The 27814-nt window shown below is 41.8% G+C and overlaps 2 protein-coding genes across 13 annotated transcripts in view; one reads left to right on the top strand and one right to left on the bottom strand.

Annotated features, from left to right (window-relative positions):
• Positions 1-9561, top strand: part of ABCA4 (ATP binding cassette subfamily A member 4) — a 203038-nt gene extending 193477 nt beyond the window's left edge. For both annotated transcript variants that reach the window (XM_056819098.1, XM_056819097.1), the window contains 6 exons: positions 14-148; positions 2954-3057; positions 3145-3237; positions 3991-4240; positions 6222-6380; positions 9449-9561. In XM_056819098.1, the coding sequence (XP_056675076.1) occupies positions 14-148; positions 2954-3057; positions 3145-3237; positions 3991-4240; positions 6222-6380; positions 9449-9457 (750 nt within the window). In that variant the 3' untranslated portion in view covers positions 9458-9561. The remainder of the gene's footprint in view (positions 1-13; positions 149-2953; positions 3058-3144; positions 3238-3990; positions 4241-6221; positions 6381-9448) is intronic.
• LOC100032861 (very-long-chain enoyl-CoA reductase-like) overlaps positions 7672-27814 on the bottom strand; it is a 93524-nt gene continuing 73381 nt past the window's right edge. For 3 of the 11 annotated variants that reach the window (XM_056819107.1, XM_016429037.2, XM_056819103.1), the window contains 6 exons: positions 14501-14573; positions 14330-14373; positions 12360-12417; positions 10758-10846; positions 10241-10286; positions 7672-9611 (listed from right to left, as the gene is read on the bottom strand). In XM_056819107.1, the coding sequence (XP_056675085.1) occupies positions 9484-9611; positions 10241-10286; positions 10758-10846; positions 12360-12417; positions 14330-14373; positions 14501-14573 (438 nt within the window). In that variant the 3' untranslated portion in view covers positions 7672-9483. The remainder of the gene's footprint in view (positions 9612-10240; positions 10287-10757; positions 10847-12359; positions 12418-14329; positions 14374-14500; positions 14574-27814) is intronic. The other 8 variants (XM_056819101.1, XM_056819102.1, XM_056819100.1 and 5 more) reach the window with 8 other exon arrangements.

The raw sequence follows: 27814 nt of genomic DNA, 5'->3' as shown, positions 1-27814 counted from the left end.
CTTTCTTCCCCAGGTAGCAAACTGGTGCATTCAGAGCCTGGGTCTCTCTGTCTATGCAGACCACCTGGTTGGCACCTACAGCGGGGGGAATAAACGGAAGCTCTCCACAGCCATTGCTCTAATTGGCTGTCCACCCCTGGTGTTGCTGGTAAGAGACTACATTGAGCAAAGGGAGGGATGAGATCCCTGAAAGATGGAAGATTAATTACTTTACTCCCATCAAAGCATCATTCAGTTCAAAGAATATTTTCATGACTTAGGCCAATAGTTTTAGAAAAATGGCAGTTCGAGTCATCTTGAATTGGCAGGTAGTGGATAAAGTGCTGGACCTGGAGTCAGAAAGACAAGTTCAAATCCAACCTCAGACGCTCACTAGATGTATGACCCTAGGCAAATCATTTAATCCTGCTTGCCTCAGTTTACTTATCTGTAAAATGAACTGGAGAAGGAAATGGTGAATCACTCCGGTATCTTTGCCAAGAAAACCTCCCCCAAAAGATGTCACAAAAAGTCAGACATGAGTGAAAAATTACTAAACAACAATAATAAGTACCAAATAAATCTATATTTGGAGTCATTTATATATAACATATGTATATATTTGGTTTCAGTTAATTTTAAAATTCAACAAAGTAACCCATTTTTCCACTTTGAGTTTGGTTTAAATCTTTGTATAAAAACATAACCCTTTCTAGGTGGGTACAATTTGGAGTATCTCTTTGACCACTCAAGGGAATGTCTCAGTAGGAACGGGGGAATAGTTTTGTGAAAAAGCCCTGTCTCTGAGCTGTTCTAGTCCAAAACACTTTTCTGGGCTCATGCACTGCCCCAAAGCCTGTGATCAAAGGGTGCCATCAGCCCTGGAACCACTCCTAGGTACAAACCCTCATCTGTGACTGCAAGAAACAGGGCTCTCAAGCATAATTCTCATTTACCAGGCAAACAGAAATTTATTGATAGTCTAAACTCCTAGGAGTCTAGAGTGACTAGAAAAGTCTCTTAGAATGTCCCTCTACCTATGGGTAAATACAATTCACTCTTACTTTTAAAGACAATGCTTGGAAGCCTTGATCCTATTCTCAAATATTAGTGTTTCCCCCTAAAATACCTTGAATTATTTTTTTTAAGTTTTTGCATATACTTAAAAAAACCTTATCTTCCATCTTAGAGTCAATAATGTATATTGGTTCCAAGGTAGAAGAGCAGTAAGGGCTAAGCAGTGGGAAATAATTGACTTGCCCAGGGTCACATTGGTAGAAAGTATCTGAGGTCAAATTTGAACATTGAACATCCTTCTTCTAGGCCTGGCTCTCAATCCATTGAGCCACCCAGCTGCTCCTTGCTTTTGTATATACTGCTATGAGTGTGTATTTGTTTCCATGATAGAATGTAAGCTCCTTGAGGGCAGAGATTGTTTCATTGTGTCTTTGTATATTGTGTGGTAGGTACATCATAGTTTCTTTAAAAAAAAAAACCAACAACCTTATTTTCCATCTTAAAATCAATACTAAATATTGATTCCAAGGCAGAAGAGCAGTAAGGGCTAGATGGATGGGGGTTAAGTGACTTGCCCAGGGTCACACAGCTAGAAAATGTCTGAGGCCAAATTTGACACTTAGGACCTCCCATCCCCACTCTTGACTCTCCATCCTCTGAGCCACATAGCTTCCTCTACAACATAGGCTTTTTAAATTGTTGACTGATTGATATCATATGATTAAGGACAGAGATAAGGACCAAACCTGTGATTTTATTGATGTAGGGAATTCTATGTGTTCTTTCAGTAATTTATGTTCTTTTTTAAATGATCTGTTTTATTATATTTAAATTTTTTATGTTTTTAATATTTTCTTTTCTATTGATTATATATAAAGGTTTTTTAACATTCATTTTTAAATTTTAAGTTCCAAATTCTCTCCTTCCCCTGCCCTGTCCCTAGGAGGAAGCAATCCCATGTAGATTTTACATCCACAATCATGTAAAACATTTTTCTGTATTAGTCATTTTGCAGAAGCGAGCTCTAACAAAACAGAAATGAAGAAAGAAAGTGAAATATAGTATGTTTCAGGCTACATTCAGATTTTATCAGTTCTTTCTCAGATGGTCTTTTTCATGAGTCCTGTGGGATTGTCTGGGATCACTGTACTACTAAGTCATTCACAGTTGTTTGTCACCCAACATACAATTTATATTCCTAAAAATGGCCTAGAGCACTTGTATCTTATGTGATCTGCCCAGGGTCACACAGTCAATATATTGCAGAAGCTGAACTTGAACACAGGTTTCCTGAGCTTAGAGATTGGCTTTCACCAAATCCTGCTGCATATCTATTAGAGTTAGTATTATTATATTAATATTTAATTGTTATTGGCAGCTAAATTAGTGTCAGAACCTAGAGTCAAGGAGATCTGAGTTCAAGTCCAGTCTCAGACATTGACTAGTTATGAGTCCCTGGACAAGTCACTTAAAAACCCAAACCTTTGTCTGCCTCAGTTTCCTCATCTGTAAAATGGAGATAATAATAACCCCCTACCTCCTAGGAATGTTGTTAGATATAAAGGTTTTTGCCAGCCTTAAATGGAAATAATAGCTATCACCATGATCATTATTTAATAATTGGCTATTGAATATTTGGTAAGTGTCCTTATTTCTAAACTGAGGGAGTTGGGCCAGCTGGCGTCTGGGGTCTCCTGTCACTCTATTAGAGACTTCTTCCTCAATGCTCTGCCTTCTCCCTTCCTATATCTGTGCCCCTGAGTTAGACTTGGCGTGGCTTTAGTTCAGTCTTTTCAAGAGCTCTAAGCGCGTCAGGAGCTGGAATAGCCTTAGCCGCAGTAGATTCTAGCCAGGAGACACATGGGGAGTGGGGGGAGGGGGGGCAAGAGGGAGGCGAGCAGGAGACGCCCGCTTGCTCAGCCCAATCCTTCCCGGTCCCTCTTTCCGGTGCCTCCAGGATGAGCCCACCACAGGGATGGACCCGCAGTCCCGGCGGCTGCTCTGGAACGCCATCGTGGGCATCATCCGGGACGGGAGAGCCGTGGTCCTGACGTCGCACAGGTGAGCACGCTGTCCCCCAGGAGCAGGGCAGGTGTGGGCACGGGGCGTCCACACTGCCTTTGACCGCCTCCATCTCTCTCCCAACAGCATGGAAGAATGCGAAGCCCTGTGCACGCGGCTGGCCATCATGGTGAGAGGCACCTTCCAGTGCCTGGGCACTATCCAGCACCTCAAATACAAGTAAGGAAAAGCCAGTCCGCGCCCGGAGGGGAGCCAGGGGAGGAGAGCAGGGACCGGACTCGTGTGGCTGTGGGAATGAGGGTCTTGGTTCAGTGGGTTCAAAGAGCATTTAAGAATCTGGCCCGTTTATTTAGGAAAGAGCAGGGCTGGCTCTGGTGTATGGGAAGCTTCATTCTACCCACAGTCAGGGGGAAGGAACGGGCAAAAGCTTTGGCCCTCCCTCTCCCTTTTTAAAGTAAATTGGAGTTAAGTGACTTTCCCAGGGTCACCCAGCTGCAAAGTCTCTGAGGTCATATTTGAGCCCAGGTTGTCCCAACTGCAACTACGTAGGTGTCCCAAGCTTTGTGTAAGACATTTTTGTGCTATTTGCATGTTAAATCTCCCCAGTTGAAAGTAAACTCTGAGTAACTAGGTGGCTCAATGGATTGAGAGCCATTGATGACTCTTAGAGATGGGAGGTCCTGAGTTCAAATTCAGACCCAAACACTTCCTAGCTGGGTGACCCTGCAAAAGTCATTTAACTCTTTTTGCCTGAGTTTCCTCACCTGGAAAATGAGCAAGAGAAGGAAATGGCAAACTACTCTGGTATCTGCCTATCACACCACCTAGCAGCCAACACCAAGTCTAGGGCTGATAGACTTCTTGGGTGAGGACAGATGGGTGATTTTTTTCCTGAGCTGAAAAAGGAAAACTACTCTCCCTGGTTCTCCTGGCTTCACCTTGCTGTCCTTCACTCTTCTATCCACATCCTAGGTTTGGGGATGGCTACATCGTCACCATGAAAATCAAGCCCCCAAAGGTGGGCTTGCTTCCAGACCTGAACCCAGCGGAGCAGTTCTTACAAGCCAACTTCCCGGGCAGTGTCCAGAGGGAGAGGCACTACAACATGCTCCAGTATCGCATCTCCTCCTCCTCGCTAGCTAGGATCTTCCAGCTGCTCATTTCCAACAAGGACAGCCTGTACATTGAAGAATATTCCGTCACGCAGACCACACTGGACCAAGTAAGTCTGGGCCAGAAGCTCAAAGGCAAGCCTCCATCAAACTGAAATGAGAAATGGGGCAGGTGTGGAATTCAGAAAAAGTCACATAAGGAACAGCAAGGCAGCACAGTGGTTAAAGCATTCAGGCCTGGAATCTGGAGGAACTGGGCTCAAATCTGACCTCTAGTACTTCCTAACTGTGTGACCCTGGGCAGTTTTGCCCTTACCTCTCCTCTGCCTTGAAACCAATCTTAGCATCAGTTCTAAGACAGAAGGGAGGGGTTAAAAAAATGAAGGGGTCCCAGTGGCCTGTTAGTCTAAATTTTTTTTATTTTAATAACAAATTTCCACATAAGTTTTCCAAAGTTATATGATCCATATTGTCTCCCTCCCTTCTTCCTTTTCCCATCCCTGAGCTTAAAAGCAATTCAATCTGGGTAATACTCAACCATTCTAAAGATTCCCAAGTGGAGCCCAAACCAGACTACAATGTCACTGGGAAATATTGGCTATCTAGTAGTGTTTGTTTCAGTTGATATCCTCCAAGCGATCCTTTGAGGGAGGCAAAGGAGGGGGTTATCCCCAATTATCCCACTCAAACAGTTTGTGTCCAGGCTCATCTTTCCTTAAACCCCAGGGATCTAGAGCTAACCCCACAGTGCCAAACTCAGTGGCAGCAGTGGCAAAAAGAAGGTGATTTTGTTTGGTCCCCAACTTATTTTACAGTGGAGTGAGATGAAGGTCCCAAACTCGTCTCATTTCTATTAAATGCATGTTGCTTCTCAGGATTCACAGCTCCATAGATCTAGGGTTGGAATGGACCTCATCTAGTCCAGTCCCCTAATATAACAGATAAAGAAACAGAGGACCAGGAAAGTTAAGTGAATTGTCCAAAGTCAGGCAGGGAGCATCAGAGGTAGGATTTGAACCCAAGTCCAAGGTCAGTGTTCTTTCCATTGGACCATTCTGCATCTTTAGAGCTGACCACATCTGCATTTAGTCTTCCCAAACTCTTTTGCTAAAACCACCCCAACTTCAGTTGAAGAATATGAGAAATAGATGTTCATGGGACCCAAGATTCTGGGGATTCTTCAAGCCAAGTATACAAGCTACCTATGTGAGAACCAATCAAGCCCCCTAAAAGGGACATTGAGTAACAATGGAAAAAACAGTCTCTACATGACCTCTAATATTTAGTACCTGGCTGACTATTTGCCTCAGTTTCCTTACTGTATGGTCAGGATAAAAGTAGGACTTATTATCCTATATGACCTTATAGAGGCTTCCTGGATCTTGGTTTCATTTGTAAAATGTGTGGGGTGGGAAGGTGTTAACTGTAGTTGAGGCAGAACCGTAAGGGTTAAAGCCCTCCTCTTCTCCCCGATTGGGCTGCATAGTCAAGGTCGTGGGTTGAACTGTGTACGACCTGCCCAGCTGCATGCTCAAGGTTGGAATGGTCAGTAGAGGGAGGATTGATAAGGTTTGTGAGAAATTGTGAGAGACTGTGGGAAACTTGCTTCTCTGTCTTTGTTTGGAATCCTTTCGGTTCTTCCTTGTGCCTAGCAGGTAACATCATGAATTCCTATGAATCTGCCCAATTATTGGTTCCTGCTGTTGCTGGGCAGTAACATCATATCTTCCTGTGGGTCTTAACCTATATATGCTTTGTCTGACTCCAATAAACTTTGTCGCTATTCATTTTCATATAGCGTCCATTCGTTACTCTTCATTTCGTTACCCCATGTAAGGTCACACAGGGCTGGCCGACCTTGGCGCTGAGCCTTACAGTTAACTACATGGCTTCTGGGATTTATATTTTAGCTCTACATTACTCTGCTGGAAGATCTAGCTTTGGTCCAAGCAAGGTTAATTGGTTTAAACTGAAGATCTTGTAGGGGGGTGTGGGAGCCCATTGGGTGGCCATTTCTTGGAAAGTTTCTATTTTTTATTTACTTATTTCTCCCTTTCTTCCTCCGTTGCTCCCTACCCACCCACCCCACAGGTATTTGTGAATTTTGCTAAACAGCAGACTGAAGAGGATGACCTTCCCTTACATCCCCGTGCAGCTGGAGCCATCATAGATGCCAAGGTAGCCCCAGCTCCTCCCTCCCGGGATGGTGTAGAGAGCAAGCCCTCTGCTCAGACCCGATGCACAGCCCAGGTCAGCCTCTCCAAAGGGCTTTTCTACACCTAGTCAGGACCCAGGGGTGACAAGGGTATAACTTCCCAGATAAAGTTTCCTGAAACACTTCTTGGCGATGGGATATTTCTTACACATGTCAAATCACGAATTCAAGGAATCTGAAATGAACAGAGAGGGAATAACTGTCCCCAGCAGAAGAGCAGGAAGGGCTAGGTAACTGAGATTAAGTAACTGGCCCAGGGTCCCACAGCTAGGCAGTTTCTGAGGTCAGATTTGAACCCAGGACCTCCCTTCTCCAGGCCTAGCTCTCTAGTCACTGAGCCACCTAGCTGCCTCTCTTAAATGTTTTTAAAATCATGAACACCTTTTGCAATTTAAGCCTATGGATCTTGCATATAGTCATAATTGGATAAAATGCTAGACTTCAGTTAAGTATTAGTAAAGATGAAGAGGCCATTTTTCTTCCCCATCCAAGTTTGTAGACTCTGAAATCTATCCACAGATCCAGATGAAGAACCCCTACAAAAAAGATAAAAATGTGTGCATGGGAGCCCTTTCCTCATCTAAGCTCTTTTCTATGGGAGATCTTAGCATCAGAGATTTTGAACTGAAAGGGATGATAAAGGACAACTAGATGGATGCCCTTATTTTGCAGCTGAGGAAACTGAGGCTCTGGGGGTTGTGATTTATCCAAGGTCACAGAGATGTATCCCCTACATTTAGTACGTAGTAAGCCCTTAAATGCTCTTTTATCCACCAATTAAAATATTCTCCTCAGAGAATTCTATCACGATGATTTTTTTCCTCCTCTTAATAAAACCATTCCAACTCAATGAGCATTTATTAGACACCGACGATTTATAAAGCCCCACATTGGATGCTGGGGATACAAAGATAAAAGGAAAAATAGTGCCAGCCTCCAGGACCTAATGTTTATTTGGGAGAGCTGACTCTGCCCAGACCCTCCTTCAGTAAAAAGTCTAGCCAGCCATGGGTTTTTATACATCACAAACTTGATTGATAATAAAAATAATTCACATTTATATGGCTCTTTACCTTTATGTAGCTCTTTACCAACAACCTGATGAGGTAAGTAGTATAAATGTCTCCCCCCTTGTATGAGTATGGCTCCTGATAGACAGCAAAAAAAGGTAGACTTTTGGGAAAACCAGATGTGACATTTTGCACGTAAAAACTGAAGAAGTGAAATCCTTATGAATCCTTATTTGACACTTTGCAAAGAATTATGGGACTTGAGGGACTTTCAGCCTAATGTCTGGTACCTGGTGTTTTCACAATGACTTCAGAGTTCAAAACATAGGTTTGACTTTATTATGTAAATCATCTTTACAAAGAGTTGCAAAAATCCTTCTGTTTAGCACTCATAGGGAAATAAATCTGTAGCGGAATAAATAACAATCACATTTTCAAGTTTCTGTTATGAGATCCTAAAATATATTTTTTTAATCTTTAAAATGTCCCACAAACTAGGATGGGATCATTTCTTGCCCAGATTTATAGAAAACCTTCAAAACTTTCCCCTGAACAGATGGCAGAAGGTCAGCTCCCCTGGGAGGTCCCGAGGCTGTCTGTGGGTTGTGAGCAAGAGAGAGCTGAGCTGAGCTGAGCTAAGCTGTCCATTTAGGAATGAGACATCAGTACATCAGTTCACCAAGTACATTTGAAAACCTTGCTGAGAACACGACCCTGGGAAACATCCAGAAGGACGAAGATCCTTTGGTTTCATCATAGCTTGTTTTATGAAAACAGGTTGAGGGTCATGTAGATGATCAAGTCTGTGGCCGGCAACATTTTAAATGGATTAATAATTGAAATGTCTGTGACCCGGACCCTCTAGAATCATGAGCTGCTCCAATCAGTGCCTAAGACCCATTGGAAACACAAATAATCCACTTTCCCCATTAACAGAGACCTTTTAAATTGCTTTCAGAGATGGCTACAACATTGGTTAATGCTTGTGACTTTCCCCCTTGTCCTGAACTCATGCATATTTTCAGTCCTAAATATAGGGCGTGGAAAGATTTCTTCTTAGGGGAACATGTGACTGGACTGGATGAAAGATGGGATAAACATGTTCTGTCTAGATAGCTCCAGGTCCTGCACTGTCCCTCCATCTCAGATAGCTAGGCACTGGTTCACCAATTAAACCTCCCTATCTCTCTGTGTTTCTTTGCCCCTTCCACCCATACTCCATGCTACCTGCCCCATTGGCAGAGGCCACTGTATTTTCTCGTTGCTTTAAAAAGTTACAAATGGCTACCATCTCTGAACTAGAGAGGCTTAGAGAGCATGGCACTGAGTACCTCCCAGACCTGAGTAGCACAGGACTGAGGGACCCTGTCCCATTTACAAGTTGGATGACTCCTCTTAGCTAAATTTATATACTGCTCTTCTGACACAAGTCAGCTCTGGAACAAATAATCCAATGTCATCCCTTGAAGATGTCCCAAATTATGGGAGTTACCCATTTATAAGTTGGACTCTCCCTCTTGGCTAAGCTGATATATTGCTCTTCTGACATAGACCAGCTCTGTAAGAAATAATCAAATACCATTCCTTGAAGATGTCCTAAATTGTGGGAGTTTCCATAGACAGGAAGGCTACAACACCTTGCTTGGGCTTAAAAAAAAACAAACAAACAGTGATTCCCACCACCACCAGCACCAAAGAAAACCCAAAACAAAACCAGCTACCACTACTCCCAAAACACATCCAAAAAAACCCTTATAAATTGAAAATATCTTAGGGACATGTTATCTTTTAATATGCATGTGTAATGCATAAAAGAAGGTGTGTGTATTTATGAATACACAAATACTTAGAATTAGGATTTGGAAGCTAGAAAGGACCTTGGACAAGCAGAGTCCAGGACTCCTCACTCACCAGGGAAAGAAACAAGAATATTCTATAACTTTGGAGAGTTGACAGACCCCACCCAATGCCTTGACTTAGCTGTCTTTAAGAGAATTATTGCCAATTAATTAACTTTAAAAATTGAAAAGTCATCACTTCTTTTGAGAAAACCCAGAAGACCAGGGCTCATCTGTTGACTTTTCTGCCCGTAGGTCGGCTGAAGTGCCCATGCATCACCACTTGCTTCCTACAGCAAGAAAGGAATGATTGGCATCCTGAAACTGGGGTAATCCTTGAACTCTCTTACATAAGTGCAGTGTTTGTCCTTTGCCCAGATTGTCATCTGAATGAAGCCAACCAGGGTGAATAATCCCACTGTAGCAAAAACAACCAAAAAAAAAAAAAGGAAGGAAGGGAGGGAGGGGGAGAGAGAGGAGAGAGAGGGAGGGAGAGAGAAGAGAAGAGAAAGAGAGAAGAAAGGAAGAAAGGAAGAAAGGAAGAAAGGAAGAAAGGAAGAAAGGAAGAAGGAAGAAAGAAGAAAGAAAGAAAGAAAGAAAGAAAGAAAGAAAGAAAGAAAGAAAGAAAGAAAGAAAGAAAGAAAGAAAGAAAGAAAGAAAGAAAGAAAGAAAGAAAGAAAGAAAGAAAGAAAGAAAGAAAGAAAGAAAGAAAGAAAGAAAGAAAGAAAGAAAGAAAGAAAGAAAGAAAGAAAGGAGGAAAGGAAGGAAGGAAGGAAGGAAGGAAGGAAGGAAGGAAGGAAGGAGGAAAGGAAGGAAGGAAGGAAGGAAGGAAGGAAGGAAGGAAGGAAGGAAGGAAGGAAGGAAGGAAGGAAGGAAGGAAGGAAGGAAGGAAGGAAGGAAGGAAGGAAGGAAGGAAGGAGAAAAGGAAAAAGAAGAAAAGGAAAAAACAAATGACAAAATACATGTAATCTGGTGTCAGGCACTCTGGAGGAGTGCAGTTTGGTCCAAAAGAGGACCCCTGATGGAGAAGAAACTGAACAGACTCACCTGGGACACACTGAGTCATGATGGTGAAACTGATCCAGGCCCCCACCTGCAGTCAAACAAATACAGGAACACTTCATCCAGACCAGAGGGCCAGACCTACACTATTAACAAACACTCTGCCTGGCATTAGCATAGTACCTGTTCACTTTTCAAGTTGATCTTTGTGGCTCTGTTTGATTTCCAAAAGAGAGAATAAAAAGTGTATATAGCCACCACAAATTAACTGTCTTCATTTACTGATTTCTTTGATAAGGAATGAATCTGATTGTGTAATTTCAAACATTGCAACATGGTCACTTTAACATTCCTGCTTTTAGCATCACATCCCTGTTAAGTCCTGGCAAGATCATACATGAGGGGCTGGAGTGGGGTGAGGTGCAGAGGAGTAGGGAATGTTATGAACTAGCCTTGATTCTCTATGCCAAGAATGCTCCTTAGTAAATACTCAAAGGATGATGGATCTGTTCAGAGGCTTCATCTAAACCCAGCAAGGGCACCCTTTCCTTCATTTACATACCTCATAGGTATAGTTAGGGCAGGAGACAAAGAAAAAAAGCCACGTGAAAGGATTCTTGGTTGGGTATGGGATCCGACGGGTCTTTGGTCCTAGGGATGTAAAATAGGGATGATGTCAGTACTTTAAAGTCAACCTACATTATTACTAATTTTTTAAATCCTTGCATTTTTTCTTAGAATTAATACTAAGTATTGGTTCCAAGGCAGAAGAGCGGTAAGGGCTAGGCAGCTGGGGATAAGCATGTTGCCCAGGGTCACACAGCAAGGAAATGCATAAGGTCAGATTGAAACTGGAACCTCCCATCTCTAGGCCTGGTTGTCTATCCACTGTGCAACATAGCTGCTCCTCAGACCTACATTATTAATATTTTCTCCATCACTTTCTTAAGACTAGACATTCATCAAAACAATGACTGGAGTGTAAATGCTCGTACTGAAAATTTAACAATCAGCTCATTAATCTGCCTCCCACATACCCCTGATGAGGGAACTCCACCAAGAGCTTTTTCTTCCAGAGATTATCTCCAAAAGGGGCCACAGAAACTCCTATGAAGCCTTTGGTTGCCTTTGGAACATCACTGCTCACTAAGTCCTGGGGAAGATGGGATCTGTGGACAATTAGCTTTTGGGATGTTGAATTGGGACAACTCATTGGGCTTCACAAGACATGTCTGATATATTCTTGTTTGACACAACTCAATCAATCATCCTCCTTCTGCCTTTATCTCCTCCTCTATAAAATGAGGGGAATGGTGTCTGAGCTTGGTGACCTTTAAGGTCCCTCCCAGCTCTATCTCTCTGATCCTAAGTGACTTGCCTCGGGACACAGAGATAACAAATGTCCAGAGATGGGATTTGAACTAGGTCTTCCTGATTTTATAGGTCCATTGTTGTATACGTTCCACCATGTTCCTCACCCAAGGAATATTCAATTCCTTGTCTGACAGAACACATTTGAACATAGATAAATTAGGCAGTACATTCAATATCAGTGGAAAACTCCTACCTACTCTCCTTAAATCCTGGACCCAAATCCAAGGCATCTCAGTCAGCATTTATTAAGCACCTACTATGTCCTAAGAGTGGCTAATAGTAATTCAGTCGCTAGCATGAGCAGAATAGCTAATGCTGACTTAGGAGATGGGTTATGTGAACCCATGGGTGCATGCTGATCTCTGTCTAAAGCAAACCCTTCATAGGTCTCCTGAATGTCTCCAGCCTGTATTTGGGGCCACTGGGACAATGGTACGAGGACCCAGTCAACTTTGGGGGGGGTTGAGACTCTTAATATATGTGCTCCTGAATAAAGAGCTAGGAGACACAACCAATAATGCCCAGGAAGCACATCAGTGTCTCTAAATATCTACAGAGTCCAGAACCTACTAGACAACCCCTCTCCCAACCCTCACTCTCTTGGCCATTGACTTAGAGAGCAGAGACATGGATTTTTCCATAACTTAGAGGGGAGCTTTTTTTTTTTTATGATGAGAGCTTTTGTCATTTAATCTCATAAGGAAAAAGCTTAATGATTTTTAAGACTCCTTTTTATTACATAAATGATAAACAATAACAATAAAAACAGAGAAAATCAATCAGGCCTCACCATTTCCTCTCAGGTTGTTGAGTTCCACGTGGATTGAAAAGTTTCCAGCTTCACATAACTATATTAAAAGACATAAAAAGATAATGATACAGTTTTGCTATTATTCTTCTAACCCTAATATGTACCCCTCCACCTTATTGGATCTATTACTTCACTAACCACTCCAGGAGGAAACTCTCTACCCAAGGAGTTCAACATAGGAATTGAGGAGCAATTTAGTCTTGGAGAGCTGTCTGGGGTCCTGAGAAGTGACTTGTCCAAGGTCCCACAGTTAGAAGGTGTCAAAGGTGATGATAGAAGATAGATGATAGAATCCAGACTACCTGACTCTGAGGTCAGCTCTCTCACTGCCTTTCCTAGCCCTGAGAACATATAAACATTTTGAAATTTCCAGCTAACTTCTTTTCTGGTAAAGACTGGTCAGGAATTGGGAATATTCTCAGCTAGTTCCCAACACTTGCTCAACCACATCTTGTCTCTCTCTCTCTCTCTCTCTCTCTCTCTCTCTCTCTCTCTCTCTCTCTCTCTCTCTCTCTCTCTCTCTCTCTTTCATTATCCACTTTATTATTTAGTGTAGCATAATACTACTCCATTACATTCGCAGACCATAGTTTTCTTAGTCATCCCCTCACTTTTCAGAGCTTGACTTCTAAGAACATTTATGTGCATAGGGGTCTTTTTTTCCCTTTGATTTCTTTCTGGGTGTGGTAGATCTGGGTCAAGCGGTATGTATAGTTTGGTAACTCCCTGGGCATAATCTAAACTATTTTCCAGAATGTTGGGACCAATTAATTCACAGTTCCAACAATAGTATCTTTTCCAGAAGCCCTTCCAGCTTTCAACATTTTCCTCTTTTATTATCATGTTATCTTTGCCAGTCTCGTGGATATAAGGTGGAACCACAAAATTGCTTTAACCTGTGTTTGTTTCATTATTAGAGCATATTTCATGTTTCTAAAAACTCAATTCATTTTATTTTCAGGCCTGAATTCTCTCCTTCTTCCCTTTTCTTTTCCATTCCTTTCCCCTTGAGAAAGGAGAAAACAATCCCACACTCAACCTATTCCCATGGCCCTTAAGTTCTATCTTCACAAGAGGTGACCATTTGACATGAATTCCCATCAATCATTAAGACTTTAGAAGTGATCAAATTAACTAATCATTTCTCATATACAGACTTTTAGGATGATAGGATTCAAGGATTTTCTGGGTCTAATTTCTTATTTTTTTCATCATTCTCCTTGACAAATTCTAAATTCCAAGCTCATTTGGCCTTTTGGCTGGCTTCTGAAGAGTCCTTCTTCCATCTCTTTCCCCAGAGTAACCACAGTTGGGAAGTAGCAAGTGCTAGAGATTGGAATCCAAGTTCTAGGATCATAGAACTAAATAGAAGAGCCCTCCCAAAGCCATCTAGTCCAACTCCCTCATTTTATATATGAAGAAGCCAAAGAGGTTAAGAGAGACAGCGCTGCAAGACTTGAATTTGTAATTGAATTCAGGATTTGAATTCTGGCCTTTTGACTCTAAATCCAATGTCTTTTCCATGCCTCTGGCTCAGACTTGGTCTGACACCATACAGTCTAAGCTTAATTTCCAATTAAAGGCCAATTCAAGGACTGTCTTTTGCCTTTTTCTTTGATCTTTTCATAAATACCTATCATCATCTGTCCCAAGATTATTCATTCTACCAAACAGGAAGAAAGACAGGGTAGTACAGTGGACAGAGCAATGGACTTTGAATTAGGAAGACTTGATTTCTAATCCCACCTTAGATACCAGCTCTGTGATCATACACAAGGTTCTTAACCTCTTGAAGTTTCCATTTCCTCATCTGTAAAATGGGATTGGTAGCACTTGTACCAACTAGCTCATTCGGTAATTGTGATAAAAAAAAATCCTTAAAGCACTATATAAATGTGAGTTATTTGAAAGCTTATGAATCAGGGAAAAGTCCAACATAAAAGACCTACCAGAAATGTGATCAGAGAAAAATTGATCTGCTTTTGTCCGTAGGCTACACACCAATAGAACAGACAGAACAAAATAACGAGAAAAAGGGGGGAGAAAAAGGAGAGTTAATTGTAAGGCCACCCAAGGGAAATGTAGAAATGATATGAACTGAGGGCCATTTTGTTACTTACAAGGAGGCGTGTAAAGAGGATGATTGATGTAATAAGCAAGCCAAGCAGCAAATCCCCAGTAAAAGAAGCAATTCTGGAAAATAAGTCATTGTTCTTATTTCAATTTTAGTGTTCAATTGTCAAAGTCCAGCCACCTTCCTCTAAGCAAAGAGGCTGGTCATGGTTAGTAAACTTCTCCCTGGGAACCCCATCTCAGGTAGTCGCTTCCCATGACAAGGCAGGGAGCATTTGAAAAACCAAGGGCTCATGTCCCTTACATTGCTTGTTAAGCCACTTAGTGTCAGGGTGGCCATTTTTCTGCAGTAACATTAGAGGTGACTGGTTGGAAGCGTACCTCTAAGCCATAAAAGCGCCCCATGTAGTCTCTGAATCTGTGAGAGCTTTAATTAAACCAGTTACGAGGACCTAGAGGTGAATGCAAGCAGAGAGCTGGAAAAGTCATCCACAAAGTCACTGGGGATAGTTTAGGAGTCTCACTGGATTTGAGAGGTAGAAGGGGGAGAGTTACCTGGTCCAGAACCCTCATTTTATAAAGGAGAAAACTGAGGTCCTAAGAGGTAAAAGACAGTAAGTAGACCATTGAAGTTAAGAGCCCCCAATTTGAATCCTGCCTCGAACAGTCAGGATGGGAGTGATCATGAGTCAATTTCTAAACGTCTCAAAGCCCCATCTATAAATTGGCAATAGTGATATTTGTACTTCCTATCTCACAGAACTGTTATGAAGAAACACATTTTGTGACTCTAAAATTACTATGTAAGTCTGAGTCATTGCAAATTGATTTGCCAAACATAGTAAAGTTTTAGAACTCAAACTCAGGTCTTTAGGCACAAGAGTCAGTCTTCTTTGCACCAAGACCAAACTGTCTCTTTTCTCTAACCTTTTCTCTAACCTCTCTAACCTCTAACCTTGTAAGTATCTCTAGTATTTTAAGAGAGTTTTAGAGATATATTATAACCTGCTGGAGAATGGGAGCCATGTGCCATTCATTGTTGTGATTATTAATATAATACATATTACTATTACTATGAAACAGCTAACTTCTGGAGACAAGAAGACGAGTTCAAATCCAGAATCAGACACTTATTAGCTATGTGACTTCTTGGCAAGTAAGTCACTATTTGCCTCAGATTCCTCATGATGATAAAAAGAGAGGGAGAGAATGAGCATTTATATAGCATCTCTTGCATTCTAGGCACTGTGCTAAGGTCCTTACAAATAATAACTCATTTGATCCTTACAACAATCCTCGGAGGTGGATGCTACTGTTATCCCAATTTTACAGATGAGGAAACTAAGGCAAACAGGTTAAGTGGCTTGCCCAAGGTTATACAGTAAGGAAGTATCTGAGGTTGTATTTGAACTCTGGTCTTCCTGATTCCATAGAGGCTCAGCATTCTATCCACTGCACCAACTAGGTACCTCTAAGATAGATAGATAGATAGATAGATAGATAGATAGATAGATAGATAGATAGATAGATAGAGAGAGAGATAGAGGGATAGATAGAGGGATAGACAGACAGACAGATAGATAGATAGATAGATAGATAGATAGATAGATAGATAGATAGATAGATAGATAGATAGATAGATAGATAAAGATATGGTATATATCTATATATCCCCATGGCAGATTATCTATAATATGTAATTACATTAACTACCTCTCAGAGTTGTGAGAATAAAATGAAATGACATTTGTCAAGCACTTTACAAAGCTTACAACACTCCACAAATGCTAGCTATTATTATATTATTATTAATATATTTTGTCCACAGTGCCTAGCAATGTGTCAGTCAATTTTTATTGAATGAATAAGTGAAAAAACAAAGCTTTCTTTGAGTGTCTATTCCAAGGTTTAATTCCATCTTGTTAATCATTTCTAGAACTTTGCCAGCCCATCCACTAAATATTTCATCAGCCTGGTCTGAGATAGGAGTGGGAAGGTTGAGAGAGATTCTTGGGCTTCTCCTTTACCAAAGCTATTATTTCCAAAAAAAAATATCCTGTTGGGTTTGTTAACTCAAGATTTAACATCATGGGGAATGGAGGTGCTGAAGAGGGAAATGGGAGCTAACATCAATGAGGTGGGTCCAATAGAGGGGTAAGTGAGTGGTTATGGTTAAATGGAACATGGAGTCAGAGAGAAGATATAATGAAGTCAGAGTCCCTGCCCAATAAAGCTTCAGATGTTTAATCAACCTTAGCTCTTCCTTCCCCCTCACTCTCTCCCCAACTCATATCCAATCAGTTGCCAAGCTTTATTGATTGATTCAACCACTACTATGGGGCAGGTAGGTGGTACAGTGGATGGAGCACTATAACTGGAGTCAAGAAGACTTGAGTTCCAATCTAGACTCAGACACTCACTAGCTGTGTGATCTTGGACGAAGTCACTTAACCTTGTTTGTCTCGGTTTCCTCGTCAGTAAAATGAGGTGGAGAAAGAAGTGGAAAACCATCCCAATATCCTTGCCAAGAAAATTCCAAATAGGATCATAAAGAGTTGTGAGCCTGGCTGAAAAACTACTAAATAACCAATAGCACAGCTCTCTCATCTATCTCTTCTTCTCCATTCAAATTGCCCAAGACTTTTATTAAAGTCCACATTACCTCTTCATTGGGTTATTCCAATGACCACCTCATTATTCTCCCTGTTTTAAATCTCTCCCTTGCTCTAATCCATTCTTCACACAACTGCCAAAATAATCTTCCCAGATCCCATCTGTCTAGGTCACTCCCCTGCTCAAGAAACTTTAGTAATTCCCTGTTGTCTCTAGGATATAATATTAACCATCCTTAGGAAGCTTATTGCATTTGATGCCTCAGTTGGACATTTGGCATTTGGCTCTGGTCCACTTTTCCAGATATATTTCATATCACCTTTCATGTGCCCAATTTTCCAGCCAAACTGACCCAAGTTTCTACACTTGACCTCCTATGGTCACCTCCATGACAACATGTAAAGATATATATGAAATGCACTACAACCTCAGCTTCTCCTCTTAGAACCTTTGGTTCTTTTTATTCAGGCACAACTCCCATGGAAAACATTCCAGATTCCCCCTAACTGTCATTGCTCTCTTCCTCCTCAAATTATACAGAATTCACTTATTTATTTTCACATGGAACATCCTGAGGACAGGAGCTCTTTGCTTTTGAATCCCCAGTGCCTAGCACTGTGCCTTATCTGTGATGAGGGACTAGGATTGAAGTTTAGGATTCTGCATAATCTGAGCTCATTCCCTTTTTCTACCTCATCACAGACCCAAGAGATGAATGTGTAAAACAGTGTCCCAGACTCCTCTCTTTCATGTAATCTTGACTGAAGTCAAATTAAACTACTCCTCATTCCTAGTGCAAGCCCTGTGCTCTGTCTGCAGGTCATTTCTTTTCTTTTTAAACCCTTACCTTCCATCTTGGAATCAATACTGTGTATTGGTTCCAAGGCAGAAGAGTGTTAAAGGCTAGGCAATGGGGGTCAAGTGACTTGCCCAGGGTCATACAACTAGGACATTTCTGAGGTCATATTTGAATCCAGGACCTCCCAAAGCTGTACCCCCACACTTTCTACTTGTTGAAATTCTATTCATCTTTTGAGGTTTAGCTGGATCATCAACGATTTAGAGCAGAAAGTAATCTCAGTGTAACTCCCTCATTTTACAGGAGAGGAAACTGAGGTTGAGTGACTTGCCTTATTACTCCAGTAGTAAGAAGACAGGCTTCTTCGCGCTATAGGTTGGATCAGGTGTTTTCTAGAATCTCTTTTCAGGGCAGCTAGGTGACACAGTGGAAAAACCTCCAGGAAGACCTGAATTCAAAATCTGACCTCAGACACTTTCCACTGATGGGGTTGTGAAATGGTAAAGAATGAGAAATGGGGCTTTGAAACCCTTTTTTAAATGGTGCTTTGAGACCTCATTCTTTTTACTAGTTAGCAGATATTTCCAGTTAGAGTGTAGAATGTGACTTTGTGCTTTCTCAGTGTCCTCCTCTCAATTGATTAGGGCTTGCCTGACATTATCAATTTTCTCTCAGTGGATAAGAGTTTACAAGCTGACCTGGAAGGGCCAGACAGATGACATTAAGCAGGACACGGAAGGGAATATCACGTAGGCACGCTGGGGATCTTGGTACCCCTTCCCAGCCCCTTCTCTGTTTTTCAGTCTGAAATCCCAGCTCCCTGGAATGCTGGGGGTTGGGGGGGGGGAGGAATAATCTGAGGAAAGGCAGAGAATTCCCAATGATAGGAGGAAAGCAATTCCCCCGGACCCTCAATCAATCTAGCAATCTGAATTCCTCTGGGGGCTGCTGCAATTCTCTCTAGGCTGCAGCATTCTATGGCTACAAGGGCCATTCCAGCACCCTGGGCTATTTCCATCACCCTGGCCACACCACCTCTAACATTCTTGAATAAATACTTTCATGCCTTCAGATGAAGGAGTCTGAGCTGCAATTCTTTCAATGAGAAACAGCATCAACTCTCCTATAACATGAGCTGTGTGACCCTGGACAAGTCACTTAACCCTGTTTGCCTCAGTTTCCTCATCTTTAAAATGAGCTGGAGAAGGGAATGGCAGACCTCTCCAGTCTTTTTGACAAGAAAACCCCAAATGGGGTCACAAAGACTCAGACACAACTGGAATGACGGAACAACAAGGATTCTAAAACTGTGACTCTACTGGAATAATGTTAATTATATTCTTAGACGACTTATAGATTAAAAATTGATGTAACTCTTCCTTCTCTCTTATTCGACCCCCACTCCCCAATCCATACCCGAACAGTTGTTTAGTCTTATTGATTGGTTCAACTACTACCATGGAGCAGTTTTAGGGCAACTGGGTGGCTCAATACATAGAGGACCAAGCCTAGAGATGGGAAGTCCTGGGTTCAAATCTGACCTCAGATACTTCATAGCTGTGTGACCTGGGCAAGGCACTTAACCCTAATTGCCCAGCTTTAACTGCTATTCTACCTTGGAACCAATACTAAGACAGAAAGAAGGGTTAAAAAAGAATTTTTATTAAATATATTTTTTTCCAGCAGCCCGACCACTCTTTAGTTTTGAATTGATTCATGGACAGTGAATATTGTATACAGAAAGGATTCTTTCCCCTGTACAGCCCTTTGCTCCTCTGTTTTTAATTGTTTAAATTGAGGCTGCTCATGCGGATCCAGATTGAGGGCATTGTTAAAGGAGCCCAAGGGGCTTAGAAGAGGAGGGCTCAGGAGGGCTCCCCCTAGGGATGTGCCCATCATATTCTGTGCAAGTCACCCAACCCTGGATCTGCAAGAGATTTTATATTCTAATTATTCTATATTCTATAGACCAAATATTCTATTATTTGTAAATGTTTTATTAAAAGATTAACTTTGAACATCAATACAATCTGCTGTAATGTTTATCACCTTTTTTAAAAGGCATTTTTTTAAAGGAGATGGAAGGTCCTGGGTTCAAATCTGGTCTAGGATAATTCTAGCTTGTGGCCCTGGACAAGTCACTTAATCCCCTTGCCTAGCCCTTACTGCTCTTCTGCCTTGGAACCAATTTGCAGTATTGATTCTAAGATAGAAGATAAGGGTTAAAAAAAATGCCCAGAGTCAGGAGATAGAGTGACTTCTTCAAGGAATAGCAGCAAGAGGGCCTGAATCACTGTCTCATATAGAGGAAAAAGGGCAGGGTAGGAAGGTGTAAAAAGCCAGGAAAGGGAGAAAGTTATGAAGACTTTGCCTACTAAAGGATGGCTTTAAATTTGATCCTGAATTGATAGGGAGCCACAGGAGATAATAGAATAAGGGAGTGACCTGTACTTTCAGATTACTTTGGCAGTTGAATAGAGAATGGACTAGAATAGGAAATCTGAGGCAAAGAGACCAACCAAGCAGCCATTGGAAGAGTCCAGGTGGGAGGAGATAGAGAGCCTGTACCAGGGTGGTGGCAGTGTCAGAGAAGAGAAGGGGGCGTATCTGAAAGATGTTACCAAGGTGAGAATCATCAGGGTTTGGCAACAGCTTGGGGTTGATGGAGTTGATGGGATGAGAGAAGAAATTATAAATGGCGCCTTGGCCATAGAGCCTGGGTGCCTGGGAATATGGCGGTAGCCTAGACAGCAAAATTGTCAAATTTGGGTTCACTGTCCACTAGCAAACTCCCAGAACCCAAACTAAATAAAATGTAATTAGGAAATGCTTATCAAAATATATAAAAAATACAGAGCAAATAATGTTCATTTGTGGTTTTCTCAGCCAATATATAGCCTATAAAAAATCTGTTTCTTTCTTCTTTTTTTTTTTAAATCCTTAATCTTCCATTTTAGAATCAATACTAGCTATTGGTTCCAAGGCAGAAAAGTAGTAAGGGCTAAGCAATGGGGATTCAGTGACTTGCCCAGGGTCACACAGCTGGGAAGTATCTGTGATCAGATCTGAACCCAGGACCTCCAGGCTCTCAGCCTGGCTCTCAAGCCACTGGGCCACCTCACTGCCCCTTATTCCTTTTTTTCTTTTTTAAAGACTTCTCTCCCCCATCTTAAATGCCTCACAACAACTGTCTCACAAAGCCTCTGAAACACAAGTAACGGCCCAGACGTGGGGAATTGGGGATGATGGCACCCAGGAATTTTTATAGGTTTCTGTCCTTTCCAAAACTCAATTTGAAGTAGCCAGAGGCATTTCCTGCACAAACAGTGACTCTACTGTTTTTAGAGGGAGGGAGAAAGGGGAAATGTTTGCTGTGGCTGTGGAATTTCCAAAAAATAAACTTGCTGGGACTGGAGGAAAACGCCCACATACAGTTGGCAGTAAGAGAGCCCTTCAGGAAATAAGCCCAAGTAGTTAATTGACTGAGAAACCTGAGGCAGTTTGGCAGCTCCTGCAGACAGAAAAGGACAAGCAGATCTAACTGGGGTTGGTAAAGCGGCCTCTGGAAAGAGCCACCATCTCAGCTCCTTGTCATCTTTGCTGGCACTCCTTTTAAGAAAGGATCATAGTCTATAAGATGATGAAGGAGCTGGGGGATGCTTAGCCTGAAGAAAAGAAAACTCAGGGGCACATGGTAAGTGCCTTCAGGAATTCAAAAGGTGGTCATGGGGGAAAAAAAAGTCAGGAAGTCAGGGAGACTCATTTTTTCAATTTCAATTCTGGCCTCAAACACTTATTAGCTGTGTGACCCTGAGCAAGTCACTTAACCCTGCTTGCCTCAGTTCCTTCATCTGTAAAATGAGCTGGAGAAGGAAATGGCAAAATCATTCCAGTATCTTTGCCAAGAAAACCCCAAATGGGAGCATGAAGAGCATCTAGAGGAGGGCAACCAGGATGACAAATCAAGAGGTTGGACTAGATGGTCTCCAAGGTCCCTAGTTGCCCCTCAATTACATTTAAGTATGAATTGGACTCAAGGGTGTGCTAGTATGTGTTTAACAACCAGATCTCAAAAATTTTTTTAAATAAAGAATACAATTGTAAGCTTAATCTGCATTACTGACATTTCCTCCATCTCTTTTTTAAGTCTGGAAAATCAACAGAGCAATAAATCAAACCCTGATTTTTGCATCGTTTGCCAATTTCCAAGGTGTAAATGCTCACATTGAAATTTTAACAGCTGCCTCTCATGAGCCAGTAAGTACGCTGCTGCCGACCTGCGTAGATGACTACTCTGAAATGTTGTGATTCTGTTAATAACTGAAGAAATGCTTAACCCCATATTCCAGAGCAACTTGCAACCGGAGAAATTCTTTCCTAGAGCTATTGCTTCTTTTAAGGACAAAAAGCAGACCAGACCCACCCATCAGAGAAGCTCCACATCTCTCAGGGATAGGAGGGGTTTGGTGGCCTGGGAAGTCCCTGGATGGAGCTCTAAACCAGCTTGGCCTGAAGAAAAAGGCTAAAAAGGGAGTGGGGTGCCTTCAGAACTCAACCAAAACATCCTTTGTATTCTTTAAGGGATGACTTATTGCCTCTCCCCCACCCCAAAGAAGAAAATGATTCACCTGATGGTGCTAAGAAGAATAAATGGTATTTGTACATTATGTTATAACTTATACCATCATTTACATACATTTTCTATAGATTATAGAGCTAGTGCTGGAAGGGGCTGCCATCTAGTCACCCCATCCTACAGGTGAGAAACTGAGGTCCACCAAAGCTAAGTGACTAAGAGTCATGGAGGTCGTAAGTGGCACAGAGTGGATTTGAACCTTTCCATTGTCAGATCACAGATTTAAAGCTACCTTAGAGACAGACTAGTACAACCCCTTGTTGTACAGATGGGGAAACTGAGGCTTAGAGAAGATAATTGACTTTCCCAAAGTAACATGGGTAGTCAAACCCATGGCTCTGAGTCCAGACCTATCTCTTTTCCCACTAGAATATAAGGTCGCTGAACTAGGCATTGTTTTGTTCCCTGCATTCAATTCCTGTGGCACTTATTAATAATGGCCAATATTTTCTATAGCATTTATATGTTTGCTAAGTGCCTTACAGCTATTATCTTATTTGATCCTCACAACAACTCTGGAAGGTGGGTGCTATTACATCCCCATTTTACAGATGTGGAAACTGTTAAATACTTTTTTAATTAATAGTCCAATTCCCTCATTTTACAGATGAGACCACTGAAGTGGATGACTTGCTCATAGTCACAAAGTCAGGGTCAGAGAGCTGGGATTCAAACCCAGGTCCCCTGACTCAGCATCCATTGCTCTCATAAGGTGATAAAAGTCAAGGTTTTTGAAATGTCTTCAGTTTTTAACCAACATGACTTTTAGCAGCTGGGCTGATGGATGTTCTAATTTCCCCACTGTTTTTTCATTGATGATGGCTCTTGTCCTAAATGAGGGCGTAAGTTCTAGTCACCAGTCGCTTGGACCTCAGTTGACCTGAGAACATTAGGGTTAAAATAGTTCAGATATCCCAATGACCCTATTCATTAATTCCATTAGGCACAATGAAGAACTCATCCTTCTTAGTACAGGAGTTGGCTTCAGGGAACTTGGCCCAGGATTCTCTGGAGCAAAGTGGGTCCTTCATTTCCAAAATGTCCCCATGGCACAGAGCCCTAGAGCACAGATCTAACAGTGACACGTTTCATTTGCCACCTCTTTGAAAGAATGAGGACCTGCCAGAAATGGGCCATGGGGTCTTAGCCAAGGAACATTCTCCAGATGTAGACTACAGAGGGACACGTTTCTGTTTGATAGATAGATAGATAGATAGATAGATAGATAGATAGATAGATAGATAGATAGATAGATAGATAGCTGGCTAGAGAGAGACAGAGACAGACAGGCAGACAGACAGATAGATAGATGATAGATGGATAGATAGACAGACAGAAAGATGTATAGAGAGAGACAGACAGACAGACAGGTAGACAGATAGATGATAGATGGATAGGTAGACAGAGAGACAGACAGACAGATGTACAGATAGATAGATGGAGGGATGGAGGTAGACAGAGAGACAGACAGACAGATGTACAGATAGATAGATGGAGGGATGGATAGAGAGATAGACAGACAGACACAGATAGACAGACAGACAGAAACAGACAGATAGATGGATAGAGAGATAGGCAGGCAGATAGATAGATGAGAGAGAGAGAGAGAGAAAGAGAGAGAGAGAGAGAGAGAGAGAGAGAGAGAGAGAGAGAGAGAGAGAGAGAAAGAGAGAGAGAGGGATGGAGGGAGAGTATTTGCTTTTCTCTCTGCGAATATTACCTCCATCCCTACTTCTAGGAGAATGTAAGGTCCTTGGAGGCAAAAACTATCTTCTCCTCCTCTTGTCCTAGTCCTCTTCCTCCTCCTTCTTCTTTTTTTTTTTTTTTTTTGGCTTTGACATCTCTGGTGCCTAACAGAGTGCCTGGTGCAAAGTTGAAAATCAATAAACCCTTCTTGAGTTGAACTGAATGCCAAGATACACAGTTCACTGATAATAGACTTACTCTACATAAATCTCTGTATCCCAACAACAAAGGCAGTTTCTAACTGAATTTCTAATAAGAGTCTGATTAAAATAATGCAGTGTCGTGACATCTTCGTTTTCCTTCCTGATGACCATCATTTCGATCTACTCAGACTTGCAAAGAGTTTCCCTAATCATCCTACCCACAAAAATGCTATGCAGCCTGTGATGAACATTCCCCCGTCCATTGCCATCCATTCCTTTTCTTTTTTCACCCACTCACAGACCTGCTGATATCATTAGAGGAAGGAGAACACACACACAAATCTACAGCAAATATAGTCAGTTTTCTAAGAGATCAACATTTTCATGGAAATCAGCAATGAAGAAAGTGAGAAAAAAAAAAAAACCCTGGACAGTGATCAAGCGTTTGTGTCCATTTCAACAGATATGTACACTTTCTTTTGGCCTGCCACATGACTATATTTTACACTTTCCTCATTCTCAGGCTGTTTTCATTGTTCCAGTTCATAAGCTATCAATACTCAAGAATTTGAACCTTAGCAAGGGCTAGATTTTAAAATAGTAAACATATTCTAGGGACTCTGCTCATCATACTAAGTGGTAGGTAAAAATTAGTAATCAAACCCCTACCCTCCAAAAGAGTTCTTTTCACAACAATGTGCTGTTAATTCTCATTTGTAGGAAAAGGAATCCTAGAGGAGCCGGGGATGTACCTGTTAGCATTTCTTGAGCATATCTCATTCTGGAAATGTAGGTCCTAAAACTATCAGATTTTCAGCTTTGGGTTCTAGGAACATAATTTTCCTAAAGAAAAATTGTACTGGCACTAAATCCAGTGAGGGTTTGATAAATTTACAGGGGAGGAAAGGGAGAGGAAGAGAGAGGGAGGGGGGCAGGATGGAAAGAAAAAAGGAAGGTAGGGAGGAAAGAAGGAGAGAAAGAGAAAGGAAAGAAGGAAAAAGAAAGGAAGGAAGGAAGAAACAAAGAAAGAAACAAAGAAGGGAGGGAGGGAGAAGAAAAGGGAGAGGGAAAAAGAAGAAGAGGAGAGAAGGAAGGAAGGAGGGAGAGAGGGATGGAAGGAAGAAGAGAAAAGAGGAAAGAAGGAGAAAGAAAGAAGAAGAAAGAAAGAAAGAAAGAAAGAAAGAAAGAAAGAAAGAAAGAAAGAAAGAAAGAAAGAAAGAAAGAAAGAAAGAAAGAAAGAAAGAAAGAAAGAAAGAAAGAAAGAAAGAAAGAGGGAGGGAGGGAGGAAGGAAGGAAGGAAGGAAGGAAGGAAGGAAGGAAGGAAGGAAGGAAGGAAGGAAGGAAGGAAGGAAGGAAGGAAGGAAGGAAGAAAAAGGGAGGGAGGGAGGAAGGAAGGAAGGAAGGAAGGAAGGAAGGAAGGAAGGAAGGAAGGAAGGAAGGAAGGAAGGAAGGAAGGAAGGAAGGAAGGAAGGAAGGAAGGAAGGAAGGAAGGAAGGAAGAAAAAGGGAGGGAGGAAGGAAGGAAGGAAGGAAGGAAGGAAGGAAGGAAGGAAGGAAGGAAGGAAGGAAGGAAGGAAGGAAGGAAGGAAGGAAGGAAGGAAGGAAAGAGAGAAACAAAGAAACAAACAAGGGAGGGAGGGAGAAAAAAAGAAGGGAGAGAGGGAAGGACAGGAGAAAAGAAAACAATTTTAAGTCCTTCAAACCAAGTAAGAAAAAAGGCATAAACAGACCAAATGGATACAAGAAAACTTTGAATTCCTCTGCAGAATCATCCAGTCTTGGTCTTTGATGATCACTTTTGCCAAGACCACTCCACACCAAACCTCCTCTACCAGGACCATCCATTACCTCCCCCTCCTCCCCACCAGTGACCTGCTTTCAGCAGAGACCCTCAGCTCTGATTGTTCAGCTTTTGCCCTTTCTTGCTAGGGTCAAGCCCACCCTGCCACTTCTAGCTTGCTCCATACCACATGTAAACATGCACCTTTACCCAGCTGTTTTCTAGAATATAAGCTTCTTGAGAGCAGGGGCTAGCTTGTATTCCAGTATCTGGATCCCAAGCACTTAGCACAGTGCCTAATGATATTAATTGTTTTGTAAATGCTTTATACTTATCTATCCTGAGGATAGGAGTAGCAAAAGCTCAAGGATTTCTCAGTAGATGTAATAAATCACTACTAGCCAGGCATGACTGTCTGAACTGTCAGACTAGAGGCTCATTTTACCAAAGGAACAGAGGAAGAGAATGAAGATCCCAATTTCCTGTGGTATGTCCAATAATATGTCAAAAAAATCTGACAAAGCAAGACTATTTTCTGTTCATTCATACTCCTTCTTTCAATCCATCCGTTATGCAGTAGCAATGAATACCACCCTCAGCCACCATGACCCTCTAGGAGATAGTATAGCACAGTAGAAAGATCAGTGGACTTGGAGTCTAGAAGTTCTGGGTTCAAATTCTGACTCTAGATGTTACTACTTGAGTAAGTTCCTTAACTTCTCTGAGTTGTTTTTTTTTCCTCTTTAAAATGAGGCAGTTGGGCTAAATAAGCCCCCAAGATCCCTTTCAGCTCTATTTCTATGATCACATAGCTATCTTGAGATCTGGAAGGAGTTACATTTAGTGGGTTGCATGGTACTGACCAAAACGTTCCCACATTGCAGAGTTGGAAATGGGTTTCACTCTAGATGTTCCTACCCATGCAGTGAAGCAAGGACAAGGACAGAGCTCCAAGTATGACTGAGCAGAGGTCAGTACATATCAATTATAGCCTTGGAATTGGAATGAATAGCAGTCACGAGAGCAGTACAGTCAAAACCAGGATCACAGGCTCACCAAGTCTAATGGACTGGAAGGAGGCAGAACTCAGAATCCATTCATCTACAAGTAAGAAGCCAGGTGAACTGCCAAAAAAGTTTCCAATTTGCTACACTTAGTGTTTCATATGCACATGCAGATTCTTTTAATTTTTTAACCCTTTCCTTCTCAGTATCAGGTCTAAGACAGAAGAGTGGCAATGGCTAAGGAAATGGGGTTAAGTGATGTGCCCAGGGTCACACAACTAAGAAGAGTCTGAGGCCAGATTGGAACCCAGAGCTTCCCGACTCAGGCATAGACAGCTGTCTAGATTGTACAAATTTTTAAGCCCAGCCCTGTAGGTTCTGCCCTTCATCTGGAAAGATCCTGCCATTGCCTTTGCTATCTTTGTTTATCTTCTATAGCACCTGGCCTCTACACAGCATGAGACAACTTTTGGCCATCTCCACCATCCTATGCTGAAGAATAAGGGTAGAATTTATCCCTTAAGGAGAGAAAGGGGGGCCTTAGAGCACCACAGCTATGTGTGCCCTCAGTCTGATGTTTAGATGGTCAAAGAAATTCCCCAAAGGCTCTATGGAGGCAAATTGGAAATTAGGGATATATT

This window comes from Monodelphis domestica, chromosome 2 (assembly GCF_027887165.1).
Source record: "Monodelphis domestica isolate mMonDom1 chromosome 2, mMonDom1.pri, whole genome shotgun sequence".
Taxonomy (NCBI): domain Eukaryota; kingdom Metazoa; phylum Chordata; class Mammalia; order Didelphimorphia; family Didelphidae; genus Monodelphis; species Monodelphis domestica.
This window is presented reverse-complemented; position numbering and strand designations above follow the sequence as displayed.